This window comes from Phasianus colchicus, chromosome 1 (genome assembly GCF_987193195.1).
Source record: "Phasianus colchicus chromosome 1, bPhaCol1.hap1.1, whole genome shotgun sequence".
Classification (NCBI taxonomy): Eukaryota; Metazoa; Chordata; class Aves; order Galliformes; family Phasianidae; genus Phasianus; species Phasianus colchicus.
This window is the reverse complement of record NC_143436.1, coordinates 1,902,955-1,917,998: the sequence shown is the minus strand read 5'-3', so window position 1 is coordinate 1,917,998 and position 15,044 is coordinate 1,902,955. Positions and strand designations below refer to the sequence as shown.

The following is a 15,044-nucleotide window of genomic DNA, read 5'->3' as shown; positions in this document are numbered from 1 at the left end:
AGCCTTCAATTCACAAAATGAGCCCATTGGGGCTGTTTACTTAGCAGAAGTCCCTTATTCCTAAATGGGTGCTGTAAAATATAAGTAGTTAAAAAACACACTAAACCTGCAGACTCTGCTAGCCCATAAATGTACAATTTTTAAATAATTTTGGATAAAATAGAGACCAAAAAACCCAATATATAGAGAGATTAAACTTCACCTATGAATGGCATATTCTTTTTGTACTGTGGAATAACAATTCTCTGAACCTTGTCAGATTATACCAAACACCACTGGAGATTTCTCCTGGGCTTCAAGCTGTGAAAAGTCCTTTATCAAAAGCTGGAAATAGAGGGGGAAGGAGGGATCTTGTGCTGACTTCCATGTAAAAAGATTACCAAAGCCAAAATTATGATGCTTAGTTGCCCCTTGACAGGCACAAATATAGCATAGCATCACTGTCTATACTTTGGGGGCTTACAGATCCAATGTCTTGTGTCTGGAGATAAAACTCAAGGTCTCTTGAGCTGTAAACAGAGAGAACAGAGCTGCAGCAGCTCAGAAGGAGTTGATGAAGTTCAAATACGCATTCAGGAAGCCTGTTGGATCCTCCAGCTGGGGGTAATGGCTGATGTGGTCATCCAGCACCGACACTGTGGACATGGGAAGCACTTTTCTGTTGGAAGAATGGAACAAGACTTAAGCACAGGAACTGCAGCAGGCACAGAAAGCCAGCAGCTGGTGAATGCTGTCTTTCACAGTTGGGATTCTCTCCATAACTTGGATTTTGGCACCAAAAACCCTCCAAGAGCTGCAGCTGACCCCTGTTCTATTTTCTGGAATTAACCACATCAGACAGTTAAGATTTATCATCACATGCACGATAGCTGTGACTAAGAATTGTGACTTTGATGCCTAAAACTGGGAAACAATTTCCAAACTACTGTCCTGCCTGACTATGTAGATTGGAGGTGAAAAGGAAAACCAACCTATGGAAAGGGAACTGAGATAAAACGCCCTGTAAAATGAAACTCCAGCTGCATACTGCTGCTCTGTGTCTTACCTGTAAAGCTGGAGAAACTCTGGGTGTGGATTCACAGGGTCCAGGGGTCCGTAAATTAAATGCACTGCAAGAAAGAAGCACAAATTGAGCTTCTGTATCCATGGACATTCTTAACCAAGCCAAGGAGGTGACCCAACTGAACCTGCACAGATCCAACTTGAGCTTTGTTATTCTCATCAGCATTGCAAGAAGCTCCTTGATGAATGGAAGGAGCCAGCACCATGCTTCAGCATCTCCAGGGATGGGAGCCTCACTTCAAATGGGAAAAGAGAAGTTCCTACTTACGTGGGACAGAGGTGGACATCAAAGCCCCAACCCAGCGGTCTCTGTGCTTCTTCCTCTGGTTTATGTACTGCAAAATACTGAAGAGAAGCCCATTGTTACACAGTTGATGTGTTCAGATCACACCCCGCATCTTTCCCAAAGCCCAACAGAAGCATCTGGTGACTGAGGATCCTACATCCAGATGCCTGGCTGAGCACTGGCAACCTTCAAAAGTGTCAAACTCAAGAACTCCTGCAGCAATCCCAGCAGCCTACCTGTCCACAACGAGATTGCCATCGTTGGTCCTCACCGCCGTCCACATGTCCCAGTACTCTGCCTGTGAGGGCTGTGTGTATGGCCCAAAGACAGCTCCAAGCCTGAAAAGAGTCCAGGGCACAAAAGGGTCAGCACTCCCAGCTTATGCTGTGAAACACGTGGGTGCCAGCAAACCCTACAGCTCATCCCCCAAACATGCTTCACATTCGCCCCGAAGGTTTTTTGGAAATCGAAGAAATGTGCAATATCTGGTGAAAATATGAATCTGATCCTATACTGTATGTAAAGCGTGGTTTAGAGGTTTTATTGCCTCTAACACATGCTATTCCATCCTCATAGGAGAGAAGGATTCCAGCAAAATAAACCACTTTTCCAACCTTGATTTGATTATTCAAATTCAGGAGCAAAACTCTGCTGGGACAGTGCCTGGGATTTATCTCTCTTTGCCAAATACCTGATATGTAAATCTCTGCACTCACGCTTCTCCACATCCCCCACCCATGGTTTGAACCCACCATCACAGAGCCCAGCTCACCCTCTGGAGAAGAAGAAGAAGTTCATCAGCCTCGTGATGATGGGGGACAGCAAGCCCCCATCCTTGAGAACCTGGGGCAGAAAGAAAAAGTAGATGGCACCACTCCACCACTCTGTAGGGCACAGATGGATGAGTCTGGTGTGCTTTTCCCACAGGCTCACCTTCTGTATGAATCTGGGGTAGTACGTTTCAGGGAAAATTCCTGGAAGGATCACAGAGAACAGAATTGTAATGCTGTAACTGTGTTGTTCTGCATTTCCCAGTCTTTCCTTTCAGCAATCTTGGTGAAAACCTGAGCCAAAGGACCTCTAAAATCTGATCCTACCACACATCCCAGTGTGCTGGGCAAACCTTACCTCCATTGGACAAACAGAGGCTGTTGATCAGGATGCTGCCAGTTTTATTGTTCTCATACCTGGGAACAGAAGGGGAAATGGTGAAACACCCTCTGCAAGCTGGGGGGGCATCTCTAAGAAAGCCCTTCCAACCTAACGTCCTACGATTCTACGATCTCTAATGTCCCTTCCAACCCAACATCCCATGATTTGATGATCTTTAACATCCTTTCCAACCCAACATCCCACAATTCTACAATCTCTAACATCCTTTCCAACCCAACATTCCACGATTCTACAATCTCTAACATTCTTTCCAACCCAACATTCCACAATTCTACGATCTCTAATGTCCCTTCCAACCCAACATCCCACAATTCTACAATCTCTTAACATCCTTTCCAACCCAACATTCCACGATTCTACGATCTCTAACATCCTTTCCAACCCAACATTCCACGATTCTACGATCTCTAACATCCTTTCTAACCCAACATCCCACGATTCTACGATCTCTAACATCCTTTCCAACCCAACATCCCACAATTCTACGATCTCTAACATCCTTTCCAACCCAACATCCCACAATTCTACAATCTCTAACATCCTTTCCAACCCAACATTCCACAATTCTACGATCTCTAACATCCTTTCCAACCCAACATCCCACAATTCTACAATCTCTTAACATCCTTTCCAACCCAACATCCCACAATTCTACGATCTCTAGCATCCTTTCCAACCCAACATCCCACAATTCTACGATCTCTAACATCCTTTCCAACTCAACATTCCACAATTCTACGATCTCTAACATCCTTTCCAACCCAATCTCCCATGATTCTACAATCTCTAACATCCTTTCCAACCCAACATCCCATGATTCTATGTTCTATAACATCCTTTCCAACCCAATCTCCCATGATTCTACAGCCTCTAAGGTCCTTCCAAAACAACCAGTTGATTCTATGACCATGGAACAGCCAGACCAGCAACCTGTGGAGCAGCTCCTGTGCAACCGTATCCCCATAATCGTGGGACAGGAGGTTTATCCTCTGGTGGTGGAGGCCGAGGTGACGGACCAGCCGCTCGACAATGCTGGCTTGCTCGAAGATGGAGTAGTGGTGGGGCCTCTGCCAAGTAAAGCAGAATAATTGTGAGAGCATGTGAACCCATAAACACTCCAAAATAAAGACCCTGATGGAGGAGTTGGGAGCTCGGGGCAGTGTTCTGTGATCCATCTCAAAGCAGTTAGGATGTCCCCATAAACATTCTCCATGTGCCCTAAAGGACCTCACACCCAAGGAAGGACGACGTACTGACTCAACCCATCTCCACTATGAGCCTTATTTATCCCTTCTGCTATTAGAATGTCTCATTCTTTTTTCATAACAGGGGAAGAAATTGGGATCTGAAGCCCAAATGAACACCAATTCCCAAACCCATAATAGTTCCTCTTTCCAGGCTACTTACAGGCTTGTCACTGAACCCAAACCCTACAAAATCCAGAGCAATCACCCGGTGAAAGCGTTGAGTCAGTCCTTCCCATATCTGCGAGGAAGAAAAAAATGTAGGAAAATAGAAGTTTTGCCACAAGGGAGGAATCCCAGCGAGGTGTCCCCATGTTCTCACCTTGCTCCAGTCATAGCTGGAGGTTGGGAAGCCATGCAGGAGGATGACAACGTCGGAACTGCCCACAGCACCAGTGGAATCTATGGAGGGAATGGAAGGACCTCAAGATGTGGCACCACCAAAACAAAAGGATTTTAGCCCAAATATCTCCCGCAACCCAATTTCCTGGTGGTCATGGGGTGTCCTCACCTCTGTAGAAGATGCTTTGGTGTTTGTAGGTGAAGAAAGCTCCAGAGGCCTTCCAGGAGAGCAGTGCTGGGGAGAGCCGTGGGGGTGGGATGTGTAGGTACACGGCCAGGAGTGGGACGCTGAGCAGCCCCACCTGCACCCACCACTCCTTCATCCTGCAGGAGGTGAGATAGCTTGTCCCTATAACTTCATTCCCATCGATGTCTGTCCACCCCATATCCCCCCATCCCTATAACCACATGTCCCCATAACCTCACATCTCCATAACCACCCCCAATGTCTCCATAACCTCACATCCCCATAACCTCCCCCAAAGTCCCCATAACCATCCCCCATGTCCTCGTTCCCATTCCCCATAATGCTCCCCCATCTCCATTCCCCAAGTCCCCATAACCATACCCCATAACCATTTCCGTGTCCATACAGCCCACCCATTCCCATAACCCACCCCCAATCCCAATAAAGCCCATAACCCTCCCTACGTCCCCATAACCCTTTCCATTCCCATAAACCATCCCTCATTCCTACAACCACCCCCTTGTTCTCCTAACTTCTCTATGTCCCCATAACCTCACTTACAACCTCACTCCCATAAATACCTGTTCCCTCCCCATAACCCTCCCAATATCCCCATAACCCTTCCCATGCCCATGCCCCTATAACCATTCCCTATGCTCTCAAAGCATACCTATATCCCTATAACACCCTGTGTCCCCATAACCTTTCCCATATCCCCACAACACCCAACTCATAATCCTCCCCGTGGCTCTATAACCCACCCTGTGACCCCATGACCCTCCCTGTGTCCCCATAACCTCCCCACAGCCCCCACGACCCCCTCTACATCCCCATAACCCTCCCCACGTCCACGCACACCTCACCCCCCTCTAAGCTCCACCCCTTCACCACTAAGCCCCGCCTCCTTCCACGAGCAAGCCACGCCCCCTTCCCCAACACGCTCCGGTTAGACCACGCCCCCATCCCTCTAGCCACGCCCCCTCCCCACTCGCTCCATTCTCCTGACTGGCGGAGGCCACGCCCCTGGCGGCGGTGGGCGTGGCCTCAGGCCAGGCGCTCCCTCACCCGCTTTCAGGTGCGCGGCTCCCGCGCCGCCATTCCATCTCGTGGGCAGGGCCTCCTGCGCATGCGCACGCCTCTCAGCCTGGCCACGCCCTCCTCGCTCCCGGCGTCTCCCCGTTGCCCGGCAACGGCAGAACGCCGTCAGTTCGCCGAACGTTGCTACGCCGCTTCTGATTGGCTGAAGGGGCAACGGGCGGCCAATCGGGGCGGGGATTGTTGCGTGGTGGGGGCAGACGGAGCCGGACGGCGGGAGGCGGCGGAGCGTGTGAAGCGTTGTGAGACGATGTCGAGCAGGAGGAGCGTCGGTGACCCGGAGGTGGGCGGGGAGGGGGGTGGTAGGGGCAAGGGAGGAACGTTGGGGGGGAAGCCCTGAGGTATAAGGGGTTGGGGTCCCAGAGGGGGAGGCCTTGGAGTGAAGGCCCTGAGGGTAAAAGGGTTGGGGGGGCCTTGAGGTGAACAGTGGGGGGGGGCTCTGAGGAGAGGAGGCGAGAGGAGAGGGGGGAGAGGAGAAAGGAGGGGGGGAGAGGGTCTGTGTGGGGAGTAATTAGGATTTGGGGGTTTGCTGTGGGGGTTATGGGGCAGAGAGGGGTGGAGTTGGGTTTGTGAGCCCTTTTGGTGCGTTGGTGCAGAGCTGATGGTTCGTGAGCCTGGCTTGCTGGCAATCAGAGGGTGTTGCGGGGCTGTTCTCTGCTCTTTGTGCTCATAGGGCCGTCCCCGTGTCCCATCGTTTCCCCTTTCCTGCGTTGATTCCTCCCTTCTCATCCCACAGTACTTAACCAGGCGCATCCCTCAGAACCCCCGGTACCAACACATCAAAACCCGCCTCGACACCGGTGAGTGACACCATCAGAGGGCTTAAAAACTGCCCAGTAGAGAGGAGGGGAATAACAGATGCTGAGCATCTCGGCTGCTTCACCCCAATCCTCTGCATCAGTGCCAGAGCTTATGTTGTAATTTGGATCCTTGTGATAGTTGCCTTATTATTCATGTCAGGTTCTGATGTCAGGTTCTGATCTGTGCACTCCCATAGAAGTTACTGAGCTTGGAGTTGCTATGCGTTGGCCTTTCTTCTATAAGTTAATATATGACAAAGATATAATTCACAGTAATTATTTGCTCAAAAGCTTTTGAGCTTTTTGTACAGTTAAAGTGATTGGATTTTACCTCTTGTCAGTGGTACACCCAAGGCAATGCTGGGAAAAGGACAGCGTAACCACAGCTGCTCTTGGGGCTGTAAATCAGAGGTGGGATTTGGGGCCATAGATCAGAAGTGGGATTTGGGTGCCAACACTGATTTCAGCTCTCTGATTGCAAAGGCTGAACGTTCAGACTCGTGTACAGAGCTGCAGGTGATGGCCTCCTGAAGGCAATGATGTTGTCCTCTGAAATCTCGACAGAACTTCTTTCTAGCAGAGAGGGATTGGTGTGGAGGTTGTATTTGGTGCCCCGTGCTGAAAATCCCATAAAATAAAGCAGTTGGCTGCATTCTGTAGAGGGATTTCCTTAGTACTGTGATTTGAGCTCTTTCAGTTGTGAGTGCACACCAAAGGTTTGAGTTCTTTCAGTTGTGACTATTCTCTGTGAGTTCCTGCATCCCATACAGGGGCTTTCACCCTGCCTGTAGGTGCAGCAAAGCATCAGAGTGGCCATCTCTTCCTTCTTAAAGTTATTTAAGCCTTATTAGCCGTGATGAAAAGCGCTGATTTGTAACAAGCTGTTTGGTTGCTGTTGTTACAGGGTGCAGTCTGACAAAATACATTGAGAAGTTGGAGGAAATCAAAAGAAGTGAGTACCTGGAGGGGAGGCAGGATGTAACTGTGTGGGTTTGTTCCAAACTGAAGGAGCTCTGAGCAGCAGTGCTGAATCCTGAGCCTTCTGCTTGCTCAGAGATCTCCTCTCTGACAGTGCCCACAGGAAGAGACTCCATCAACACACACCAGCAGCTTAAAGAAATGCCATAGTTTTCCTACTTTGCTTCTCTTGTGAGCACCTTCCACTTTTTCATGCCACTTGACTGCTTTTTTGGGGCTATAGTTGGTGATTTGGTTGGATCTAACAGCTCTGAGGCTTTGGGCTGTTGGAAGCACAGCTGATCCCATCCTTTGCTCTGTGCTCCCACCGAAAAGGAGCTTGTTAAAATTCATGCTGATAAAGCTGAGCTTTTCCTGCTTTATTTCCAGCCATTGTCAGCACTATTTTCATGCAGAGCCAGCAAAGCTATTAAACCCCTGAGCTGCGTTTACCGGTGTGAAAGAAAAATCCCCACAATTAAAGAGGATTAATTAGGATTTTCAATCTTCAGTCTTCGTTCTTAGTGCAGCACAGTGAGATGGCAGTGCTCAGTGTGTAAGGCAGGTCACTAATGTAGCACGTAAACGTGTTTGTGTTTGGCTTCATGCAAAAAGACCCTTTGTGGCTGTTTGTTTGCAACGCACCACAGATCTTCTGGGAAAGCAAAGAGAGAAACACCCTTATTTTCCAAAATCCTGTGTTGACAGACTAAGATTTCAGTCCCAAACACTGCGCTGCCATCACTTTTTTTTTTTTATCAGCTCTGAGAATCTTGTTGTGTCAGTGTTTTTGGTTTTCAATCTCTCCTGTGAATCTGATTTCTCCTTGGGTAGAAATCCCTTTGTTTCTGGTCCTGGGCTCCAGCAGGAACTTTCCCATTGTGTTGACACTGAATGGGCACCTTGTGTTCCCAGGCAGTTCAGAAACTCCTCTCCCTTGATTTCTCATGGATAGATGACACCGTTTGGGTTCAACTCTGAATACGTAGCACAGCGAGCTCTCTGTCTCTGTGTAATGTGAGAGAGTGGGGCTTTATACCCTGAGCCTGCAGTGGAATCAAAAATAAGATAGCTGGGAGCATGATCATTATCCTTTGGAGCAGCGACTTGAGGAGAGACGCCACGTCTCTTCCCTTCTCTGTGCTCCAGCACTGGAGGAACTTTCCATATCCCACAGAGCGTTTGCATCCTGAAGCACAATGTCAGAAAATCCAAACGGAGCTCCCAGGGCAGAACCAGGTATGTAGCATTGCTTTTGTGGGCAGGAGCAGCTCTTCTTCTGCACTCTTTGGTGATGGTTGAGGTCCTTCTTTAGGCGTTCAGCTGTTTGTTCCAGGTCAGGCTTAGTGCTGGCAACTGTTGGGTGCTAAAGAGTTGGGCTATAAAAGCTTATTCTGGAGTAAAGATTCCTTAACAGAGACTGGCAGAAAGCATCCAGTTTTGCACAGTGGTTGCAATTAAAGCACTGCTGTCACATGCATGTGTTTACACTGTAAGTTTTGCTGCTTTTAGTTCTCTTTCTAAATCAAAATCACTTCTTGTTCTTCTCATGACCAGGGTTTTGTGCTGGGCAGGTGCTGTCTGAGAGAGAATCACTGCTGTTGTCTCAAAGTTACAGAGCTGATGCTTGAAACCAAGGAATCCTACACGAGCTCTGAGCATCGCTTTCAGCTCTTTGACTTTCTGAAACCTGTTGGTTTCTGTTTGCTGGCAATGAATCAGCCTGCTTCTGGAGGAATGGGATGGGAATCTCATACAGAGTGTTCCCATAAGGGAAGCATTGCAGTTGTTCCTCATACAGCAGTTACAGGGATGAGGATTGGAGCCCTCCTCCCCCGTCTCCCTGCTGCTTATTGAGGGAAGTTCAGCAGATGGTGGGATTTAGAGCTGCTTAACTGGATTGGATGAAGGTTCTGTGCTGCATTATTAGCTCCTTTTACTCAGAGTGAGGCCAGCCAGGTGTATCCCCCAACAGTTATTGAAGATACTGAAAAAAATGCAAAGGATTTTACTTATTTCCAAATGGAAATCTGTGATGTGAAGGGTAGAGCCTCATAAGCAAGGAAGAAGGGAAAGAAAGAGCACTCAAAGCACTCAGGCTTCCATCCCTATCATCACTGAGCTCCATCATCTCTGCTCTGCTTGCTTGCCAGTTGTTCCAATGGGGTTTTCTCATCCTCTAAGCTTTGTCTTCAGGCTTAAGATTTAATTAGTCCCATCTCTTTGCAGCAATTATGTCTGCTTTAAGCTGGCATCTGCAGCAGTCTGTTCCGTTTCCTGCCTTAAACCCCTTGTGTTGGTTGTTCATTTTGTGTTAAATTCCAGTTCCTGTGATTTATTGTCAGCATGAGAAAACCTGGAGTGTCTTAAACAGTCAGATTGAACATAGATATTTAATATTAGAGCTTAGTGTTTCCCAAAAAGCTTAGAGCATGGGTGTATCTCAGCCTCATTCTGCAAGGATCTGCAAAGTAACTGAGGCGATGCCTTCCCCCTGTTATGTGCAAGAGCTGAAAATTGGTTTGAGATGTGTTGACCCTCTTCTGTTTTGTTTTTAAAGATTACAGGTACAGAAAGGATGAGCTCTTTAAAAGACTGAAAGTGACTACTTTTGCCCAATTGGTAAGTGTGGATCTTCTCTCTCTCTTGCTCATTGTCCTTGCTTTACCCAAAGCCTTCCCTGTGGTTACATAGCCTCAGACAACAGATAATTCTTTTCTAATGGGGCTCTTCTACAGTTCTTTTCCTGCTTTGTCCTGAAGCAGAGTATTCTTCCTTTTTGTTACGACCTTTAATAAATGGCTCTAGCACTGCAAGTCTCTCTCAAACATACATCTATATTTGACCCCTAAGCCCAGTGGAAAGTATGCTGGGTTAAAGATACGTTGGCTTGAGGATTATTTTTCCTTAAGGTGATCCCTGCTGTCTTTCACTGATAGCTGTGTATGTGTATCAAGGCTTTGTGGCTTGCTTTTGTTCCCTGCAGGTCGTTCAGGTTGCTTCTCTGTCTGATGAAACCTTAGAAGTGACGAATGAGGAGATCCACAAGCTGGAAGGTAACAATATTTATTGTGAGCACAAAGAAATGGAGCTGTAGATTGCTGTCACACCTTGAACTGTGCCCTGGCAGGCATAGCAAGCCCTTTTATTAGGGGGGAAATAACCCCATCTGCAGCCATTCTGCTCTGGGTTGCATAACTCCTAAAGCAGAAATGCTCTCAAGAAGGAAAGTCATCACACTGAGAAGTTTTGGTGCAGTAAGTCAATATATAATGTACAGCAAGAATGAGATGAGCTGTTAAATTTCTGCTCAATTCCTAAAAAGGAGATCTTCAGCTCTCAGAAATCATGTGGCTCTTTCTCCTTTTTGACATAGGGCTCTCAGTAAGTCATCCTTGTAAGAGAATGAGGACGGAGCTGTTGCTGAGATGCACTTCCTTTCATAAAATAGAGCCTGGGCTCAAAACCTGCTCGTCCATTTCCTGCAACACTTTAATCTTTCCGCCTTGCTCTCTCCTCAGATGGCAATTCTGCTGCTTCAGATGCAGATGCTGAGCTCACAGCGGGGACAAATGGCAAAGAGAGCCCCAATGGGACACCCCCCAGTCCTGTCCTGTTCATAAACAACACCGGAGCTGGAGAATCGTATCGCTCCACGCTGCAGAGGTGCCTGATAACAACACAAAACCAACCTTTTTTCATGGCAGATAACTGTTTTCTTACCAGCTGTTAAGACATAAATGAACTATTGGGAAAACTGGGAGGGGAAAAAAGCACCTTCTCATGGTTAAGAGGTACAGAAGTGTTCAGAAGGAGCACCTACACCATAACATCTGCTTTCCTCTTACAGTTTGATCAGTGGTGTCGGTGAGTTGGATATAGAAAAGGACACTCATAAGAAAGCAGACCCCCAGGCAAAGGATACTCCTTATCCTGACTGCCCCTTCCTGCTGTTAGATGTACGAGACCGCGATGCTTACGACCAGTGTCACATAATTGGAGGTGAGGAGCCCTGCCTGCTGTCAGCTGAAGGCTTGCGTGTTGTTCTGGTGGGCTTTGCTTGGATGCTCTCTGCACTCCTTCACACATCCATCCTCCCTGGAAAGGGATGAGGGAATGGGGCTGATATTAATCCCTAATTCACTGAGTTTCCAATCTGTTTTCCGTATCTATTCCTACAACCCTGTGTCAGCTGTGTTGCAGATTGTGATGTTGGTTTCAGCCACAGTCTGATTTCTTTTTTCTTTTTTTTTTTTTTTCTTCCTCTGCAGCTTATTCTTATCCTATTACAATGCTGTCTAGAGCCATGAATCCATATACAAACAGTATTCTGGAATATGTATCCTTTATATATGTAGTGTGGAATCAACAGCAATGAGAAAAACCAACTGGTAACATGTTGGCAAGGGCTTCCAAAACCAATTCCAAACCCAGTTCTTCTGACCAGGACGGTGTTTAACCACCAAAATCCTGGGATTCCAAGGAGGATGGGAGGAAAACTCCTTTCTGCAGGCTTTGATTACCTGGTGGGGCTCTGCTGCAGTCATCAGACGCTGAGTTTTAGTTCCTTAGAGCTTAGAAACTTCTTGGTTTCAGTGGGAGCTGTCTGAATTTGGTGTTTCCTGGGATTGGCCTTGCCTTCAAGCAGTCACAGTTGTATCCCTTGGGCAGCTGTCTCTCGCTGTTGCTCGATCACTGGGCTTCAAATCAAATCCTTTGGCTTCCTCCCAGCACCTTGATGAGGATTGTCTTTTCTCAGGCGGACAAAAAGAGGATTATTAGCTGGGATTAGGCTGATCATTTCCCAAGTTATTAGTGTGGGAGGGCTGCAGGGGAGAGGGGAGGTTGTCAACAAATTGTTTCTGACTGGTTGTTGCTAACCAATCTTCAGATCAGTGGTGAAATATATGCTCACAGAGGGGATCAGGCTGTGCACTTCCAGTGCTTGCTTCAGCTGCTGAGAAATCATTTTGAAACACTGAGGGGAAGGCTTTCCTACCCAATAGCTGGAAATCACACAGGGAGTCTATCTCCAGCTTCATTCTGAAACGTATTAGGTCTCAATCAACAGTTGGACTGGATGATCTTGGAGGTCTCTTCTATCCTTGGTCTATGATTCTATGGCTTTAAGTCACCTCAAATTGACAAATACACCCTTAGCTCTTCCACCCATCAGAAAAATGCCCATGGAAAGATTATAATTTTGTACGACGACGATGAACGGCTCGCAAGCCAGGCTGCCACCACCATGTGTGAGAGGGGCTTTGAGAACTTGTTCATGTTGTCTGGAGGTCAGTAGGGATGGGCAGGACAGTGGGGGGAGTGGGTTCAGTAGGACCCAAGTGGGCTCAGTGGGTTTTGTGTGAGCTGGAGGTGGGGAAAAAAATGGTCAGATCCATCATGTGATGGTGAAATCACTGCTCCCACATTGGATGGTGGTCATTAATAACACGTGGTCTGTACATCTCCAGGGCTGAAGGTGCTTGCACAGAAGGTCCCAGAAGGACTCATCACTGGCTCACTCCCCATGTCCTGCCAGGTGGCAGCTCCCACAGGATCTGCCCGAAAAAAGGCTGTTCCCAAAGTGCCACCCACACGTGCTGAGAGCAAATGGAGGTACTCAGCAGAAGATCTGCAGAAGATTAAGTACTACCTCGAAGAGGAGCAGCTTCCTTCAGACACTGCCAGTAAGAATCCGAGACAGATGCCACGCAGCATTCTCCTGCTTTGCTGTATTCTTGCAGTGAGATGGCTGGGAAAGGGGAGAGGTTTATTTCCAAACTGTGCTGTTCCCAAAGAACTGAAATCTTGTATGGCTGCACGATCCTGGTTCTGCTGGGGCAGACATGCACCGTGCTGCCCATTGTGTTTGAATGCCTTTAGGTTTTCTTGGTGGTGAGCTGATTTTGCAAGTTCATAAGCTGTGCAGAACAGAAAAAAAAAAAAGTCTGATTGAAACTGTCCCGGAATTACTGAAGAGTCTATAAGATTAGAGTTAGGACAGTAACAAGGTGCAGCAAACCATTGGTATGTCATCATTCTCCATCCTAAGCTTCAGCTTGTGTTTCCAATCTTTTTCCTTCAGGTCGCCTCAGCCGTGGCTCTTCGGGACGTGATTCCAAAGCAACAACAGCATGGAGCAGCCCCAGCCTCCCCAGCATGGCAGGATCCCGCATGCTCAGCAGGAGCAGCTTCCAAAACAGGCCGTGGAAATAAGCAGCCGTCTCTCCTTCCACTGAATAAATGAGAGTCCAGGTTCTGGGAACCCTGAACAGTGCAGCCCTGTTTGTCATTTTAGGAATCCGCTGAGGAAAGCGGTGGTGATGTATAAATGGCAGCTTGGGTGAGGCTGGGGAGATGGAAGGGTTGATGTGATGTCTTGTAGGAGCAGTGTCACGTTGGCAAAGTGACCTTCAGGACAGGTATTTGTAGGGGAGGGGGGAAAACTGGTAGTGAAGCCTTGTGACCAAGTAGCAACGGATCTGTAAGACCTGCAGTTCAGACTAAGGAATTGTGTCTATAGCAAACGTTCCTCTGTGCTGGGCTCAAAGCTGCAGGCTGTGCTAACAGTGAAAGGAAACGGGTCAGAAAATTGTGAGCAGAAACCATGGTGTTTTGTGGCAGGGATGGACATTCAGCAAATTGCCAAAATGGTGGAGAGAGGATTCCGTAACTCTCTTTTTTTTTTAATTTATTAAGTGTTTCTAATAAAGATGTTTTGGGAAATAACGACCAGCGTGATGCACTAGCGTGATAGTTGTCCTTAATTATGGATGATTTATGAAATGGCTCTGTTTTTCTGAAGGTGAGTCAGAGGGATTGAAGTTTATTCCTATGTATACCCTTCCCAACGTGTTTTGGAGTAGTTTGTTTAAGATTAGGGTGGCTGAAGGGGATATCTTCTTCTCTCCTTTCATCAGAGTCCTGAAAATAACCCTAAAAATGAATCTGGTAACTGAACAGGATGTGGAGATTTCATGAGAGCTTTCCTCTCATCAGTGCTTGCACTGGCTGGAGTATCTGAGATACTCTGAAACTCATCAATGACAAAACAGATGCAGGGTGTGGAAATTACAACCAGCTTTATTTATGTTGTATCCCTGTGAAAGAAAGGAAGAGATACAATGAGCAGCTTTTGTGCCTCTGGGCTGCTCTGTTCAGTCACTGGTTGTAGTATCAAATATGGGAGGAGGACCACCAAACTTAGCAATGGGTCTTACATCAGAAAAGCTCACTATTTCTGCAGCCAGGAACTGGAAAGCTAATTCTGATCACCTCATGGCCTGCACCTCCAGAGGGAGCATGTAAGTATGTACTGAAGTGTGTAGTGCAAGGCTTGGTCAGGTATTGACACACAAATAAAAAGTACAGCAGGGCTGTGTCTTATTTCTATCCATCTGTAGGAAGATGAAAAGTGGGATATCCACTTTGGATACGTCATGGAAATGAACATTGGGGTATGATGGGGCTGACACCCATGCATATTTCAATCTCCATGTCCTGAGCTGTCTGCCTCTTTCTGTTCTGTATTGTACCTCCACTTCCATGTCCCTGTGAAATAAAAGTATTGAACCAACTGCCATCTCCAGCTCGCTTCAGATGGTGGCTTGCCTAGGTTGGTTGGTTGGTATTATTTCTGGGGCAATAACAACTGAAGCTGAGTGTGAACATGAGAGCACCAGGAGATTATTTATGTTCCTCCTGATCCAGCAGTGTGGGGGTAAAGGAATTATTTCACCCTATTGAGCATAAGGAGGTGATGGTGTTACAGATGCATCCAGCTGAAAATGATGAGAGTCAGAGTTGTGTGTGCTGCCTTAAATCAAATCCTTTTGTTTTCCAGTGGTTGGGGAAGGAGCTGAAAACCCAACTGCTTTGATCTGCATGAAAACCTTCCA

At 47.3% G+C, this 15,044-nt stretch overlaps 2 protein-coding genes across 7 annotated transcripts; one reads left to right on the top strand and one right to left on the bottom strand.

Moving 5' to 3' along the window:
* Positions 1 to 87: 87 nt before the first annotated feature.
* On the bottom strand, positions 88 to 5,578 carry MEST (mesoderm specific transcript). 5 transcript variants are annotated; one of them, XM_090132321.1, is made up of 12 exons: positions 5,360 to 5,578; positions 4,277 to 4,431; positions 4,088 to 4,167; positions 3,929 to 4,006; positions 3,452 to 3,588; positions 2,477 to 2,535; positions 2,282 to 2,322; positions 2,121 to 2,191; positions 1,585 to 1,686; positions 1,331 to 1,407; positions 1,046 to 1,109; positions 88 to 658 (listed from the first exon to the last, which is right to left on the bottom strand). In XM_090132321.1, exons 1-12 carry the CDS (start codon positions 5,395 to 5,397, stop codon positions 541 to 543), a joined length of 1,020 nt encoding a protein of 339 aa, XP_089988447.1. In that variant the 5' UTR covers positions 5,398 to 5,578; the 3' UTR covers positions 88 to 540. The 5 variants fall into 5 exon arrangements, with proteins under 5 accessions (XP_089988447.1, XP_089988540.1, XP_089988500.1 ...); XM_090132414.1 differs by lacking the exon at positions 5,360 to 5,578 and adding an exon at positions 5,153 to 5,178; XM_090132374.1 differs by lacking the exon at positions 5,360 to 5,578 and adding an exon at positions 5,158 to 5,174.
* CEP41 (centrosomal protein 41) lies at positions 5,572 to 13,418 on the top strand. 2 transcript variants are annotated; one of them, XM_031605091.2, is made up of 11 exons: positions 5,572 to 5,672; positions 6,126 to 6,189; positions 7,094 to 7,141; positions 9,707 to 9,768; positions 10,133 to 10,202; positions 10,668 to 10,812; positions 10,997 to 11,148; positions 11,418 to 11,485; positions 12,323 to 12,437; positions 12,618 to 12,833; positions 13,232 to 13,418. In XM_031605091.2, exons 1-11 carry the CDS (start codon positions 5,640 to 5,642, stop codon positions 13,360 to 13,362), a joined length of 1,104 nt encoding a protein of 367 aa, XP_031460951.2. In that variant the 5' UTR covers positions 5,572 to 5,639; the 3' UTR covers positions 13,363 to 13,418. The 2 variants fall into 2 exon arrangements, with proteins under 2 accessions (XP_031460951.2, XP_031460952.2); XM_031605092.2 differs by lacking the exons at positions 11,418 to 11,485; positions 12,323 to 12,437.
* The last annotated feature ends 1,626 nt before the right edge of the window (positions 13,419 to 15,044 follow it).